This window comes from Dipodomys spectabilis, unplaced genomic scaffold (genome assembly GCF_019054845.1).
Source record: "Dipodomys spectabilis isolate Male_0828 unplaced genomic scaffold, ASM1905484v1 ptg000137l, whole genome shotgun sequence".
NCBI classification, from domain to species: domain Eukaryota; kingdom Metazoa; phylum Chordata; class Mammalia; order Rodentia; family Heteromyidae; genus Dipodomys; species Dipodomys spectabilis.
In genome coordinates this window covers 6,662,270-6,679,329 of record NW_024870814.1, presented here as the reverse complement: position 1 = coordinate 6,679,329, position 17,060 = coordinate 6,662,270, and the positions used below count along the sequence as shown (strand labels likewise).

Genomic DNA, 17,060 nt, shown 5'->3' with positions numbered 1-17,060 from the left:
TGTATAGAGGGCCAAGCTGGGCAAACATGTAGAGTGAGCATGTGGCTGTGAGTTCAAATCCTGATACAGAAAGAAAAAGGTATATAAACACTTCCTGATTTTTTTTCTTTTTCATGAGGGGGTTAGTCTAGTACTAGGGTTTGAACTCAAGGCCTTGTACTCTCACTTGGCTTTTTTAAGCTCAAGGCTACCACTCTACTACTTGAGCCACAGCTCAACTTCTAAAACTATAATTATTGATGAATTAGGTTTTATCCTAGACTCTTTCCTACTTCAACTGCAAGGACCTCTCCGTCCTCTCTCTTCAAGGTCTTGGAGTTAGTTGGGTGTTGAAAATCAGCCTGACTTTATTGGCAAAAACAAACAAACAAAACCAGTTACTAGCTGGTTCTACACGCAAGAAGCCACAGAAGGAGGCCCGGTGCCGCGGCCTGGTACTAAGACCAGGAGCCACCTCAGCCATGTAGTGCCAGGAAATCCCTCAATAGGTCAGAGACAAAAGTTCTTCCTTGGTCCCCTAAGAAGAAGGATGGCAATCATAGTTCCAGTGTTGGAGTAAATGAGGTGACAGGTGACAAAGTAGCTGGCAAGAAAACTGAACACACCCATGGCATCGCGTCTTGTTCAGCTCCATCTCTCCTGTCTCTCATGTCCAGTTCTGGAAACACCGGAGTCACTGACAGGGCCGGGGGACCACCATGACTGCCCAGCAGTGACGAGAGAAGCTATTCGTGTTCTAGAGACAGCGCCAAGGCAGAGAGACAGGTCCACGCCAGGGAGCCACTCAACCCCAGGGAGCCACTCAACCCCAGGGAGCCACTCAACCCCAGGGAGCCACTCAACCCCAGGGAGCCACTCAACCTTGGGATGAGAGTCTATTTGAGGAAGATGCACACTTCCAAATTTTCCAATTTTCCATTGTATTGAGAAGCCCCCACCCCCACCTTTCAGCTGGTACTGAGATTTGAACTCAGGGACTTGCTTTGGTAGGCAGGAACTCCACCAATGTAGCCACACTACAGGTCCCTTGGCTTTCCTTATTTTCTGAATATGAGTTAGTTATTTTTCACCAAGGATCTTGAGGGTTTTTTTTCCTAGAAGCCACCTTGGGCCTCAATCCTCCTATTTATGTTTCTCACAGAGCTCTGGGACAGACACACATCACCATGCCCTACTTATTGGATGGGATGAGGTCTCACTAACGTTTTTGCCCTGCTGGCCTTAAATCTCCATTCTCCCAATTTCCATCTCCTGGTAGCTGGGATTACAGGCATGAATCACTGTTCCTTGGTCCTCTTAATTAACCAGAGTATTTCCATTAACTAGAATTCAAGTCCCTAAACTTTTTTTTTTTTTTTTTTGGCCAGTCCTGGGTCTTGAATTCAGGGCCTGGGCACTGTCCCTGAGCTTCTTTTGCTCAAGGCTAGCACTCTACCACTTGAGCCACAGTGCCACTTCCAGCTTTTTCTGTTTATGTGGTACTGAGGAATCCATTGGAGGGCTTCATGCATGCTAGGCAATTACTCTACTACTAAGCCACTGAACATTTTTGAGTGACCAGAAAGAATTCTTTCTGGAAAAATACAGAGCCAGCTCATAACAAGCATGACTTCACCCTGTACCCTTCACTGCTGCATAAGGTGGACACAAAGCCAAGGACAAACATCACATGTCTTCTGAGATACCCAATTTTAATCCCAAGTTTTGTTAAAGGATGAAAATTACCAACAAGAATTTTCCTTGCTCTAAGATGTGCAATTTTTTTCATATTTTTAGCATTTCTAAAACCTACATGCCTCTAGATTTAGCCAAAAATTTTAGTCAAAAATCAATGTTTAATGTGGCCATGTTTCTTGCTCCTATAACTAAAATTAATAAATGTCATTCAATCAGGGATTCTTCTTGTAATTGATAGCATCTTAAAATTGCCAAAACAAACCTGTCACTTTGTATAGAACTGGAAGGCATTAAGTAATTGTTTTTAGGTTAAAATTTGCCAGGACTCTAAAATAGAGAAAGCCAATACACACAGATTTTTGGAAGGTTTTTTAAACTGTTTTATTGTTATTATAAAGGTGACGTACAGAGGAGTTATAGTTACATAAGTCAGGTAAATAGTATCCTTCTTTTTGGACAATGTCACTCTCCTTTGCTCTCTACCAGTTTTTCCTTCCTGTTGTATAGTTGTATCATTCATTTTAAACTCAGTGTGCAGTGAGCATCACTGCTGCATTTGTTCACTCTTTGTCCCTCCATTTCTGTGCCTCACCCCCTACTCCCGAAGGTTTTTTGTTGTTGTTGTTGTTGTTTTAACACTGGGATTTGAACTCAGGGCATTAGTCTTTTTTTTTTTTGGGGGGGGGGTCCGGTCGTGGGGCCTGAACTCTGGGCCTGGGCACTGTCCCTCAGCTCTTCAGCTCAAGGCTAGCGCTCTACCACCTGAGCCACAGCGCCACTTCCGGCTTTTTTCTTTTTGCTTATGTGGTGCTGAGGAATCGAACCCAGCGCCTCAGGCATGCAAGACAAGCGCTCTACCACTGAGCCACCTTCCCAGCCCCCAGGGCATTAGTCTTGCTCAACAGGTGTTCCATCACTTTCGCAGGTTGGACTGAGATTTTTCTATTGATACCTGCATAGCTGGGATGGCAGGTACGAACCACTGTACCCAGAATTTATAGGGTCTGAAAACTTTTTGCCTTGAGTAGCCTGGAACTCTGATCCTCCTGATCTTTACCTCCTGAGTAGTTAGGGTAACAGGTGAGAGCCACCATGCCTGAAAAGCATGTGGACTTTTAAGAAAAAAGGAGAGGTCAAGGGCAAGTAAGCCCAAAGCTGCTACCCTCCTTGCTTCCATGCCCTGGGCCAGGCTGCTAGAATAAAGCTTGTGGACAGAGTCAAACCATTCTCTGGGATTAGCTTGCCTAGAGGGAAGCAGCTTCGGAACAAAATTAAAGATAGGGAATGTTGAGGTATCCACATGACACAGGCAGCCTCCTAGCTGTCCAGTGGGGTGAGGGGACCCACCTGTGTCCATCATGCCCTACTGAGGAATGGGCACACTCAAAAGCCACTAGACTACAGCTTCCGCAGCAGCTCAGTACCCCCAACTGCCCTCAAACCTCACTCCCTTGGGAGCCAGGCTTGGAGGAAGACAGAGCTTCTAAGATCACATGGGTTTTCAGCTAAGAAATGAATTTAGATCATCAGCACCTACCTCCTCCAGCCAGGTGCATGTCAAATGCTGGAGCAAGCCCGTGCAGGTGCAGGTGGCTCACACCTATAATCCTAGCTACTCAGGAGGCTGAGATCTAAGGATCGCGGTTCAAAGCCAACCCAGGCAGGAACATCCATGAGACTCTTATCTCCAATTAACCACCAGAAAACCGGAAGGGCACTGTGGCTGAAGTGGCAGAGAGCTCGCCTTGAGCTGAAGAGCTGAGGGACAGCGCCCAGGCCCAGAGTTCAAGCCCCACAACTGACCACTCAACACCCCCCCCCAAAAGATACTCCAAGTTTCACCTGTTCCCATCCTGTGATGTTTTCCAACCTGAGCCCTCTACCTGACCCTCTTCCAGGCCTGAATTCTCAGCCTCTACCTCTACACACAGGCAGATGCACATCCAAACTTAGGCCACTCTGAGCCAGGGGCTACTTTACAATCCAGGGTTGTACCTTACGCCTTGTGATGTATTTAGGGGCAGTCCCTTCCTGAGGGGCAAGGCTTGGTTTTCTGACCAGAGTGAGTGGGGTTTTGGTTTTTGTTTTTAATATCTGTGACCCCAGTGCCCAGCCCAGCCTTTAACTCCCTATGAGCAGGAAGCACGTGGGTCTGAGCTCTGTAGGACCCGAAGCAGACCTGTTGGGAGGAAGCTGGAAAAAGTGCTCTATGAGCAGCCTTAGGAATCGACAGGGATGACGTGAGGGACTTTCGAAACCCTAGGATGGCGCGAACCCACGTGAGGGACAGCCCCTTGCTATTCCTGGCTACTGGAGGTTCAGGTTTTGATTCAGGACAACCGCCCGGAATCCGCAGTCAGCTGGGGTCAGGCAGCCCCGCCACGGCGTGCCTCGGCTGCCCCCTGGTGGCCATGACTGAGCAGCGCCTCCTTGGATCCCGCTCCAGCGGAATCGAACTGCAGGCTTGCAGGTAGGTTTCCATCCGCATGCCTAGGGAAGCCTCTTTGCAACGCGGCCCCAGGAAACGCAGAGCCTGCAGCATTACTAGTGAGGTGACCCTCACCTTTCCAACTCTCTTGTCTGTGAAACGAGGGTGATAACACCTATCATCCTTCCTATGGATTAAAGGACATAATGAATGAAAATCATTCTGCAAATAGCAAAGGCCGAGTTCAGAGAAAAGACCCAAAACCATAGCCACAGCTACTATGATTCCAGAGAAGCTAGGTGGCCCTCTCCTTCCCCACTCCTCCTCTCTGCCACTGGGAAGCCCCTTTCTGAGCATGGTTCCTGGGAAGGCTGAGATGGATCTCTCTTTCTCTCTCTCTCTCTCTCTCTGCCTCTCTCTCTCTCTGTGTCTCTCTCTGTGTGTCTCTGTCTCTGTCTCTCTCTCTGTCTCTCTGTCTCTCTGTGTGTCTCTGTCTCTGTCTCTGTCTCTCTCTCCTTGAGCCACACCCACAACTTTTTTGTTGTTGCTTTAGTTAAATTTCAGGTAATCTCCTGTTTTGAGGTCTCAGATCTCAATCTTTACACCTCCCCCGTAACTGGGATTGCAGATGCATACCTCCATGCCCAGCTTGCTTGTTAAAATGTGGTCTCACTGGGGCTGGGAAGGTGGCTCAGTGGTAGAGCGCTTGCCTTGCATGCTTGAGGCCCTGGGTTCGATTCCTCAGCACCACATAAGCAAAAAGAAAAAAGCCGGAAGTGGCGCTGTGGCTCAAGTGGTAGAGCGCTAGCCTTGAGCTGAAGAGCTGAGGGACAGCGCCCAGGCCCAGAGTTCAGGCCCCACAACCGGACGCAAAAAAAATAAAATAAAATAAAATAAAAAATGTGGTCTCACTAACTTTTTGCCCAGTCTAATTTCAAACTGCGGTCCTCCCCATCTATACTTCCTGAGTAGCTGAGATTACAGACATGTACCAACACTCCTAGCCTGAGATGGGAGAGGAGGGTTCTCTACTCTTCATTCTAGCAGCTGCTCATTATCCTTTCTGAATGAGTGGACTGTATACTTCACAGTGCACTGTCCCGACCCGCAGGACTTCAACCAGGGCAATGAACCTAAGCGAGAAGGAATGAAGGGACAAGAGACACGAAGAAGGACAGCAAGACAAGGATTCTGATCAAGCTGCCAATTTTTATTTTTCACACAAGGGTATTTATATGCTTGGACTTAGGGCATGGTGCAAAGGTGGTCATTAGTAGATTTAGGGCGGGGTGAAAAGGTGGTCTTTAGTAGCTGCAGGGTGTTTACTTTAAGGCGTGGTGAAAAGGTGGGATTCTGTAAACTCAGGCTCAGGTTGTTCCAGTGAGATAGTTAAGCCTATCAAGTTTGAAAGACTTAACTTTTGGCTCCCAACAGTGCACCCTTTCCTATGTCAATGAATGACAAAAGTCCACTCTTTCCCTAATGTCTCTCTCCTCATCTCAACCCCACTTTTCTACAATCTCCTGGTGCAGGTAATTATCAGCCACACTGGGGCCTAGACACCTGTAAGAGCCAAGTCTAATGACAAGTGGGGTGCCGGCTCCCAGCCTAGGGAGGAGAACAGAACTGCTACCATCCCCCACCCCACACACACTCTAGAACATCAGAGTCTTGTCTCAAAAAAAACTACCCAAAAAAGCCAGAAGTAGAATGCTAGCCAGTGGCAGAATGCTAGCCTTGAGTAAAAGAAGCTCAGGATAGCGCCAAAGCCCTGAGTTCAAACCCCAGGACGGTACCATATCTATCTATCTATCTATCTATATCTATATCTATCTATCTATATTTTTTCTAGCTTGGCCTCCATCATGGTGTCTCCAGACTTTACTCAATTCCACAGTAGCCTGTTGGGAGCCAAAAGTTAAGTCTCTCAAACTTGATAGGCTTAACTATCTCACTGGAACAACCTGAGCCTGAGTTTACAGAATCCCACCTTTTCACCACGCCTTAAAGTAAACACCCTGCAGCTACTAACGACCACCATTTCACCCTGCCCTAAATCTACTTAACGACCACCTTTTCACCACGCCCTAAGTCCAAGCATATAAATACCCTTGTGTGAAAAATAAAAATTGGCAGCTTGGTCAGAATCCTTGTCTTGCTGTCCTTCTTCGTGTCTCTTGTCCCTTCATTCCTTCTCGCTTAGGTTCACTGCCCTGGTTGAAGTCCTGCGGGTCGGGACAACTGGCGCCCAACGTGGGGCACGAGCCTCTGACTGAGGAAGGAACGCCGTCCTCCGGGAAAACTTGGCCAAGTACAGTCCGAGATCGCGAGATCGCCTCGACAGACCCTACCGAGAGACAGATCCAGGAGGAGAGTGGGGACGGCGCATGGTGAGTGACCCACTATGGGACAAGCAATATCGTCACATGATCTATTTCTGTCAGACCTCAGGGAGGCCTTCAAGACACGAGGAACGCGGGTTAAGAAAAAGGATTTAGAATTATTTTTCTCATTCATAGAGGACTTGTAGGAATCATAGATGCAAAAAGATGGCAAAGAGTAGGAGATTGCTTAAAAGATTATTATGAAATCTTTGGTTCAGAAAAGGTTCCTGCTATGGCCTTTTCCTATTGGAATTTGATTAATGAAGTTTTAAAATGTTCTCTATTTGATAGTGGAATTTTAAAACTTGTAAAAACAGGAGAGGAGGTTCTCCAAAATGCCTCTCACCCCCCCCCCCCCCGCCACCCCCCCCCCTCCCCCCCCCCCCCCCCCGCGGCTTGCCCATCAGTTGTATTAGATATAACTGCTGGTCAATTTACTGAAAATCCCTTCCTTTTGTGGCCGGCCCTTCAAGGGCCCACTGCCCCTCCTGATCCAGATGTTTTTTCTCCCCCCCCCTTTACCTAACCTGGCACCTTTACGCGAGACTCTTCAACATAGGCGAGAACACCTTCAACTTTTAAAAGAACTGCGGTCCCTTGATTATGAACTCCGCATACTGGCCTTGGCCGATACGCCAAAAACGCCTGATAAAATTAAGGTTAGATCAGGCCATCAATCAGTTCTTGCCTTTCCAGTAACTCGGAGCCAGACAGATAGGACCTCAGAGGGTGAGGAGGACGAATCAGAAGAGGAGGAAAAGGAGGATGAAGAGCAGGATACTGGGGATGAAGAGGAACAACCCACCCAGGGAAAAGGCCAACAAGAGTATAAGAGGCTTAGCCTCTGGTTTGTTGAAAAGCTTAAAAATGCATGTGCCCAATATGGCTCGACTGCCCCTTATACATTAGCCTTGTTAGAAAACCAAAGTGCGCGCTGGCTCACCCCTAATGATTGGAAGTTCCTGGCCCGTGCCACCCTTAGTGGGGGTGATTTTGTTTTATGGAATGCGGACTTTAAGGAACAATGTAGAGAGACCGCGCAAAAAAATTTGGCTAAAACATCTTCAAAAACCTGGACCTATACTAAACTTTTGGGTAATGCGCCCTTTGATACCAATGCTAAACAGGCGCACTTTCCTACCTCCTACCGGACTTTTGGCACAAATTCAAAACGCTAGCCTTTATGCTTGGAAGCGTCTCCCTCAAAAGGGATCGGCTACTACTTCCCTGGCAAAGATTAGACAGGGGCCAGAGGAACCCTACAGTGACTTTGTCTCGTGGCTTAACTTGACTGCGGAAAGGCTTCTTGGGCACTCCCTGCCACTTTTTTGTCCCAAATGTGGTAAGGGCCGTCATTGGGCCAACGAATGTAGATCCAAAACAAATGCCCTTGGACAGCCCATTTTTTCTCGTTTTTCGGGAAACTTCCCTTGGGGCCAACCCCTGGCCCTGACCATCCCCAAGACAAGCCCAGGGGTGATAGGGTTTGTCCCCTCCCAAACTCCCAGTCCTACACAAGCCCCCCACCTCTCTCCACAATTGCCTCCCTCCAGCGGGCAACCCCAGGCAGTGCAGGACTGGACCTCTGTGCCGCCACCGACACAGTACTAGACTCTATACAAGGACCTCAAATAATATCCACTGGGACCCTGGGACCCCCTCCGTCTCATATGTGTGCCCTTATTCTTGGAAGAGCCTCTGCTACCTTACAAGGTGTCCAAGTTTTTCCTGGTATTATTGATAATGATTATACAGGAGAAATAAAAATTTTGGCCACGGCCATTAATGGGATTGCAGCTATTCCAGCTGGAACTAGGCTTGCACAATTGGTACTGCTCCCATTAAATTCAGGGGGTTCTTTCACTGCTCAGACTACACCGCGAGGAACTGCTTCTTTGGGGTCTTCTGATGCGTATTGGGTTCAGCCTATCACTCAAAAAAGACCCACCCTCACCCTGCGAATTGAAGGAAAGGAGTTTCAGGGAATTTTGGATACTGGTGCAGATGCCACAATTATTTCCCAAAAATATTGGCCACCAAGTTGGTCCCTTACCCCGTCCCTAACTGACCTTAAAGGCATAGGGCAGTCAAAAAACCCTTTGGTAAGCTCCAGGGTTCTTAATTGGACTGACAAAGAGGGCAATAAGGGAACTGTTACTCCTTTTGTTGTTCCTGACCTCCCTGTTAACCTATGGGGTCGGGATATCTGGACCCAGATGAAAGTTATCCTTGCTAGTCCCAATTCTGTGGTTACACATCAAATGCTCCGTATGGATTTTGTCCCTGGTACGGGTCTTGGGAAATCAGGAGAAGGAATCATTGAGCCCATCCAAGCTACCCAAAAAACAGATAAACATGGGCTTGGGTATTCGGATTTTTAGTATCGGCCCCTGACCCTCCTGTGCCCCATGCAGATAAAATCATTTGGGAATCCCAAACGCCTGTGTGGGTGGATCAGTGGCCCCTTACCCAAGAAAAATTGGAGGCTGCCTCCATGTTAGTACAGGAACAGCTGGTGGCAGGCCATATAGAGCCCTCTACTTCACCATGGAATACTCCTATTTTTGTTATAAAGAAAAAATCAGGCAAATGGCGCCTTTTACAAGATCTATGCGCCGTTAATAAAGCTATGCGCCCAATGGGAGCTCTACAGCCAGGCATTCCCACACCGGTGGCTATTCCCAGGGACTATTACATAATGGTTATTGATTTAAAAGATTGTTTTTTTACCATTCCCCTACATCCTGAGGACAGACCCTATTTTGCCTTTAGCCTTCCTCGCATTAACTTTCAAGGCCCCATGCAAAGATTTCAATGGAAGGTACTCCCCCAAGGTATGGCTAATAGCCCTAGCCTTTGTCAAAAATATGTTGCCCAGGCAGTGGACCCTGTGAGAAAACGATGGCAGCACGTCTATATATTACATTATATGGATGATTTGTTGCTTGCTGCACCTGACACCCACGAACTTAGAAACTGCTATTTAGACCTTTATAAAGCCCTTACTGCCCTGGGACTACAGGTTGCCCCCGATAGAGTTCAAACACAGGATCCCTATACTTATTTGGGTCTAGAACTCCAAAATAATCAAATTCGGGTTCCTCAAATTCAACTTCGTTTAGACCGTCTTCACAGCCTTAATGATTTTCAAAAGCTGCTTGGAGATATTCAATCAGCGTGCTTTTGCCTCTTAATGAGATTTTAAAAGGGGATTCTGACCCCTCCTCTCCTCGCAAGCTTACTCCCAATGCATGAAATGCTTTAACCCAAGTTACTGAGGCCATTGCCCAGCAGTTTGTTACACAGATTTCCTATAATCTTCCTCTGGTCTTAATTATTTTACATACCCCTCATACACCCACAGGATTGTTTGGCAACAGATTCCCCACTCCAATAATAAGGGCAGTCCCCTGCTTTGGGTCCATTTACCCACCACATCCCCCAAGGTTATTGCTGTTTACCCTGCCCAGGTAGCCTCTATCATTATCAAAGGTCGCTTGCTCTCTCGACAATATTTCGGCAAGGACCCTGATACCATTTTAATTCCATACACCAAAGACCAGACTCAATTTTTACTTCAGACTGGGGATGAATGGGGCATCGCCCTGTCAGGATTTTTAGGACTAATTGACAATCATCTCCCCAATGATCCCCTTTTACACTTCGCCCAGCTACATCCATTTGTTTTTCCCAAGGTTACTCAAAAGGCTCCCATTCCTCAAGCCCTCACTGTCTTTACAGATGGCTCAAGCAATGGCCGTGCAGCCTTTGTTGTTAACAACCATACGACCACCTTTGATGCCCCTTACCAATCAGCCCAGCTTGTGGAGTTATTTGCTATAAACTGCCAAAGATGTTCTCTCTCACCTTGTTTTAGCCTTTTCTGTAATGGGAAAACCAGCCCACATAAAGACAGACAATGGCCCAGCCTATACCAGTGCCAAGTTTAAACAGTTTTGTGCTATTTTTCAGATTTGTCATACTACTGGGATTCCCTATAACCCCCAAGGTCAGGGCATTGTAGAACGAGCCCACCACACCCTAAAAACCTGGCTTACTCTCCTCAAAGCCTCTGCCTTTTCATTTTCCACTCCTAGGGATCGCCTTAGTCACACATTGTTCGCCCTTAATTTTCTAACACTGGACAATGAAGGCCACTCGGCAGCTGACAGGCATTGGCACCCATCTTCCAGTTCTGCCCGCCCGCCTGTCATGTGGCGAGACCCCCTTACAGGCAAATGGAAGGGCCCAGATCCTGTTCTTATCTGGGGGCGAGGTTCAGCCTGTATTTTAGATCAAGAACAAGCGGCCCCAAGGTGGCTGCCTGAACGCTTGATAAAACAGGTGAATGGCTTACCACAACCCAGGGGAAGCCTTCCCCCCGAGGATGATGCCTTTTCTCTTGCAGATGCAGCTAGAACTCCAGACATGGACCGTCCTGTTTGAATTTATTAAATAACAGATTAATCTTTGGTTTCTAAGCCCATACAGGTTCATCACCATCGCCTTGATATGGCAGACTGCAGCATTGAGATCTAGGATTGACCCCAGGCTTTTAATTAATGTTTTGCCATGAGCTTGTTCCAGTGGGAAACAGCCCTCCTTTTTTTCTTATTTAGAAAACCCTCCTTATTCATAACTCCTGACCATTCAACGGGCAAGACCTATTGCCATAAGGGATAGGTTCACCCCTCCTCCTATAGGCCCCTCCGCTTGGGGGAGGATGCACCTATGGGAGGAAGAAAAAATGCTCTAATCAAGGGTGCAGGTAAGACTGCAGGGGGATGGATCCGCGAGATCCCCAAACCCAAGACCCCTGAGTGGTAAGCTCTGGTGCATGACGGTTGGCATGCATACCCACAAGCCGTCTCCTCAAAAAACATGCCAAGGCCTGTAAAATTCCCCTCCCCGAGTGAGGACTCTTGCTCAGAGCGGAGAAAAACCCTGGGCCCTTAGAGGAACAGAGCCTCTGTCACCCCCTTAAAAAGAGCAGCCAACAATTGATGGTCAATTTTCTAAATAAGAAAGGGGGAGATGTTGGGAGCCAAAAGTTAAGTCTCTCAAACTTGATAGGCTTAACTATCTCACTGGAACAACCTGAGCCTGAGTTTACAGAATCCCACCTTTTCACCACGCCTTAAAGTAAACACCCTGCAGCTACTAACGACCACCTTTTCACCCTGCCCTAAATCTACTTAACGACCACCTTTTCACCACGCCCTAAGTCCAAGCATATAAATACCCTTGTGTGAAAAATAAAAATTGGCAGCTTGGTCAGAATCCTTGTCTTGCTGTCCTTCTTCGTGTCTCTTGTCCCTTCATTCCTTCTCGCTTAGGTTCATTGCCCTGGTTGAAGTCCTGCGGGTCGGGACAGTAGCCCACTGCTGTCCCAGACCACTGCTGTGCCATCTCTACTGTTGCTGGAGCTGGATAACTTAACCTCCAACTCTTTGATTTTTTTTGCCTCAGCCTCCTGAGCGCTGGGATTAGAGGTGTGCACCACCAAGCCCAGCTATTATTATTTTCACTTTAAAAGCTTTTTCTTTTTCAAGTGTGTGTATTGTGTACGTTATATATATATATATGTATATATATATATATATATATAGTATACATAATATATATACAATAAAATGTATATATATTACTGCAGTAAATTTAAGAATATAGAAGAGAGTGGTTCAAAATATGTGAACCACACCTGTACTATATGCAGTCATTTCACAGGTACAGAAAGTAGCCCTCAGTTCCAGGGACTAGAATGGAGAGCAGAGAGCACCCCTCACTGTGGCCCTCCTAGAAAGTTCTCCTAGAAATCGTGCTAACCGGGAACTTCCCAGTCACAGAAACTGCCCTATACAGCAGTTTGGTGTACTTTCTTGATTTACATGCATGTGTGGAAATAGAACCATGAAACCAGTTTTAATGAAATTGTTTTAAGAAGGGGAAGGAGGGAGATTCGGGAGAATGGTAGAGAGGCGTGAGGTTGATGAGGAACATCGTATGCATATTTGGAAATGTCACAGTGAACTTCCTTCTAAAATATATGTTTTGACAATACACACGCTTGAAAAAGAAAAGGCTTTTAAAGTGAAAATAATAATAGCTGGGCTTGGTGGTGCACACCTATAATCCCAGCGCTCAGGAGGCTGAGGCAGAAGAATCAAAGCGTTGGAGGTCAAGTTATCCAGCTCCAGCAACAGGGGAGATGGCACCGCAGTGGTCTGGGACAGCAGTGGGCTACTACGGAATTGATTAAGTCTGGAAACACCATGATGGAGGCCAAGCTAAAAAAGATTTCTTGGGAAAGCCAAGGCAGAGAGCAATGCTGGCTTCCTGGGGGCCACATCCAGGGACTTGGGACACATCTGCCCAGTGTACAGTTCCACATTCCCCAAGCAGCTCACTGCTGAGCTCCTGCATGCCAGAGTAAAGGATCTCAGAGTAAAGGGGGTTGCTCTACGTCACTCTGTAAGTTGCTATCTGAAGGGATGAACAGCTACCATAGCTGGAGTGGTATGGTGTCCCTGCCATCCTCAAATCTCTGCTCTCCAAGAAGATGTCAGAAAACTGCTTTGAGACTTGTTTTAGCTTCTTCCCCTCTGTCATTGTAACTGAGACAGAAGACAACAAAAGCAGAATTTTTTAAAAACAGTTCAATGGAAAATTGTAAACCTGATGTGTTTGAGGTGAGGGCAATGACTCACCCCTGTAATCTAGCTACTCCAGAGGCTGAGATCTGAGGATTATGATTTTGGAAGCAGTCCCGGCAGGAAAGTTCATGAGACTCTTAAATCCAATCATCAAAAAGCTGGAAGTGGATCTGTGGCTCAATTGTTAGACTACCAAATTGAGCAAAAAGGCTAAGGCACAGTATCTAGTCCCTGAGTTAAAATGCCAGTACTAGCAAGAGTGAGAGAGAGACACAGAGAGAGAGAGAGACAGAACTAGCAAGAATGAAAGAAAGAGGGGGGAGAGGGAGAGGGAGAGGGATTTGGGCCGGAAGTGTAGCTCAAATAAGTGACTGAGCATCAGCATAGGAAATAAGTGGAACTGAGTTCAAACCCCAGTGCCACCAAAGAAAGGAGAAAAGAAAAAAGAAACATGTGTACTATGTTTAGACTCCCAAGTTTGATGAGCTACCTTTTCATGTACTGTCTCAAGAAAAAAAAAAAAAAAACCACTAATAATAAAAATGGCAGCAATGAAAAGTTCAGTTGGAAATATGGAGAATAAAATTTATTTCCCTGAAAAGAGAAAAAAGCAAAGGACGGAGGGAGGGAGAGCAGGAAGCCCTACATTCAAATTCTCCTCCTGCATTCCAGAGAGATGAAGTGAGGAAGGCAGGCAAGAGACCAATAAAGAAATAAGACTGTGCCAGGCGCCAGTGGCTCATGCCTGTAATCCTAGCTACTCAGGAGGCTGAGATCTGAGGATCATGGTTCAAGGCCAGGCTGGGCAGAAAAGTCCATGAGACTCTTATCTTCAATTATCTACCAGAAAATAAGAAGTGGCACTATGGCTCAAAATAGTCAGGCACTAGCCTTGAGCAAAAGAGCTCAGGGATAATGCCTTTCAAGCCCCACAGTGGGGAGGGGGTGGGGGGAAGGAAGAGAGGAAGAAAGAAAAAAGAAGAAAGGAGGAGGAGGAGGAGGAGGAGGAGTCATGACACATGCCTGTAATCCCAGCTACTTGGAAGACAGATTAAGAGGATCGTGATTTGAGGCCAGCCCAAATAAAAGCTATCAGGACCCTCTATCAACTAACAAATCAAGAGTAGTATCGTGTTCCTGTCATCCCTGCTAAGTGGGAGACATAGATAGGAGAACTCAAAGGCTATGGCAAAAATGCAAGATTCTATCCAGAAAGATAATCAAAGCAAAAAGTCATGGAGGGATGGGCCCAAGTCGTATAGTACCTGCTTAACAAAGACAAAACTCTGAATTTAAACTCCAGTACCATAAAAAAAGACCTGATACTGAAGGCTGTACATTCATTTCCAAATTGGAAAAGCTTGCATTTTCTTTGCCCAATAAATATGGGTAAATGGATTCACCACAAAGCACATCATCATGAGATTTCAGCACTGGAAAGCAGGGAGAGATGATAAACTTCAGAGCAGGGAAGAACATATGAACAAGACTCACATTCGGGTGGCCTCGAAGAATGTTAGCCTTGAGCAAGAGGAGCTTAGAGACAGTGCCCAGGCCCAGAGTTCAAGGCCCAGGACCAGAGAAAGAAAGAAGAAAGAAAGAAAGAAAGAAAGAAAGAAAGAAAGAAAGAAAGAAAGAAAGAAAGAAAGAAAGAAAGAAAGAAAGAAAGAAAGAAAGAAAGAAAGAAGGGAGGGAGGGAGGGAGGGAGGGAGGGAGGGAGGGAGGGAGGGAGGGAGGGAGGGAGGGAGGGAGGGAGGGAAGGGAAGGGAAGGAAGGAAGGAAGGAAGGAAGGAAGGAAGGAAGGGAAAGGAAGGAAAGAAAGAAAAATAGAGAGGGGGGAGATGAGGGGGTCTGGGAATGTGACTTAGTGGTAGAGTGCTTGCCTAGCATGCATGAAGCCCTGGGTTTCATTCCACAGTACCACATACATAGAAAAAACTAGAAGTGGTGCTGTGGTAGAGCACTAGCCTTGAGAAAAAGCTCAGGGACAGTGCTCAGGCCCTGAGTTCAAGGCACAAGACTGGCAAAAGAAAGAAAGACGGGGGGGGGGGGGGGGGGGAGGAGGGGGGAGGGAGGCAGGGAAGGAGGGAAGGAAAAGAAAAGAAAAGAAAAGCCAAGTCAGGTGCTGGTGGTGGCTCACACCTGTAATCCTGGCTATTCAAGAGGCTGAGATCTGAGGATCATGGTTCAAAGCCAGCCTAAGCAAGAAAGGCCATGAGACTCTTATCTCCAGTTAACCACCAGAAAACCAGAAGTGGCACAATGGCTCAAAGTGGTAGAGTACTAGCCTTGAGCAAAAAGAGCTCAGAGAGAGCACTCAGCTCAGAGTTCAAGCCACAACCAACAACAACAACAAAAAGATCTGAGACAGCTCCATTCCCAGATGTCCTTCTTGCTTCCCTTCTGAGATCGCCCTCTATTCCATCCTTCCTCACAAAGAGCCTCTACCTCTGCCTCCCTCCTCTCAGCACGTGTGTAGGGTAAAGGAGAAAGGAAGAAGAACTCTGAGGCCAGGAGGGCTAAGGGTCTCTTCCAAGTTAGCTGGAAGATAAATGGGGTTCCAAGGTGAGTGGACTGAGGGCCTGAGATTCATATTTAGAGCCTGAGGCAGGTTTGGTGTCTTCTCCCATCAGAGACATGAGGACCGTGGTGGAGAATCATATAACCTCTCCCCAGCACCTGATCTAATCGCTGCTACTCCCGGCAAGGGAGGGGTGGGGGAGTATGGGGAGGAGGTTCCTGGCTTTATAGTTTCTCACCTATAAAGGTTCTCTCTTCCCTGGATTTTGTTGTTGGTGGTGGTGGTGGTGGTGGTGGTCATGGGGCTTGAATTCTGGGCCTGAGCACTGTCTCTCAGCTCTTCAGCTCAAGGCGAGTGCTCTACCACTTGAGCCACCGCGCCACTTCCAGTTTTCTGGTAGTTTATTGGCGATAAGAGTTTCACAGCTTTTCCTGCCCGGGCTGGCTTTGAACCGCCATCCTCAGATCTCAGCCTCCTGAGTAGCTAGGATTACAGCCACCAGTGCCCGGCTCTTCCCTGGATTTAAGGGGACAGTTTAGCTTTGTAGGCTGCCTCCCTCAAGCTGCCATGGCACCCATTTCCCCCCCAGACTGGTCATTCAGCCAGTCTGACTGTCTGCCTGTCCTCCACACCCAGCAGACCTCACAGCTGGCCCAATCATCTGCACCCACCCCAAAGAGCACCTTCTTTCCTTCCAAGGAAGGCTGAAGACCCAGAAACCCGGCCTCAAGCTTCACAGGATGTATATTCTGAGCAGACTCTGTTTCCCTCCTCCCGTCTGACACACTTGAGAAGGGCAGGGAGCTGGATCTCTGGCAACATTTAGTAGGGTCCCTATTAATTTGATTACAGCGGGCACAGGGGCATAAAGGTTAGTAGAGAATGAAAGTCAGAGTGTTTGTTTGTTTGTTTATGTGTTGGTTCTGGGGCTTGAACTCAGGGCCTGGATGTTGTCCCTCAGCTTTTGTGCTCAAGGCTAATGCTCTACTTCTGACTTTGGAGTGGTTAATTGGAGATAAGAGTCTCACAGATTTTCCTGTAAAGGCTGGCTTTGGACTGCAATCTTAAGATTTCAGCCTCCTAGGTAGCTAACATTACAAGCATGAGCCTTGGGTACCCGGCTTGAAAGATAGAATTTTTACTACAAAATAGTGTTTAAGGGACAGTCAATAGTTGCAATTAAAAGCTGGTAGGAAGCCCTCAGTTGGACTTCCACTACCCAAACAGCCTGTATGTTAGGACCAGACCAAGATCTTACACACACAGATGTCCTGTGGGTGTTATCTGTCACTTGTGGCTTATTCACATTGTTATGCAGTGAATTTGAACATTTATCATTCCTCTCTGCCAAATGTACTCAGGTGGCTCTGTGGGAGAGGCATATTTTCTGGTTCTGA

The 17,060-nt window shown here is 47.1% G+C and overlaps 1 protein-coding gene across 1 annotated transcript in view; it reads left to right on the top strand.

Moving 5' to 3' along the window:
* Positions 1-3,941: 3,941 nt before the first annotated feature.
* Positions 3,942-17,060, top strand: part of Sftpb (surfactant protein B) — a 44,312-nt gene continuing 31,193 nt past the window's right edge. Inside the window, exon 1 of the mRNA XM_042690405.1 lies at positions 3,942-4,147. Within this exon, the coding sequence (XP_042546339.1) occupies positions 3,942-4,147 (206 nt within the window). The remainder of the gene's footprint in view (positions 4,148-17,060) is intronic.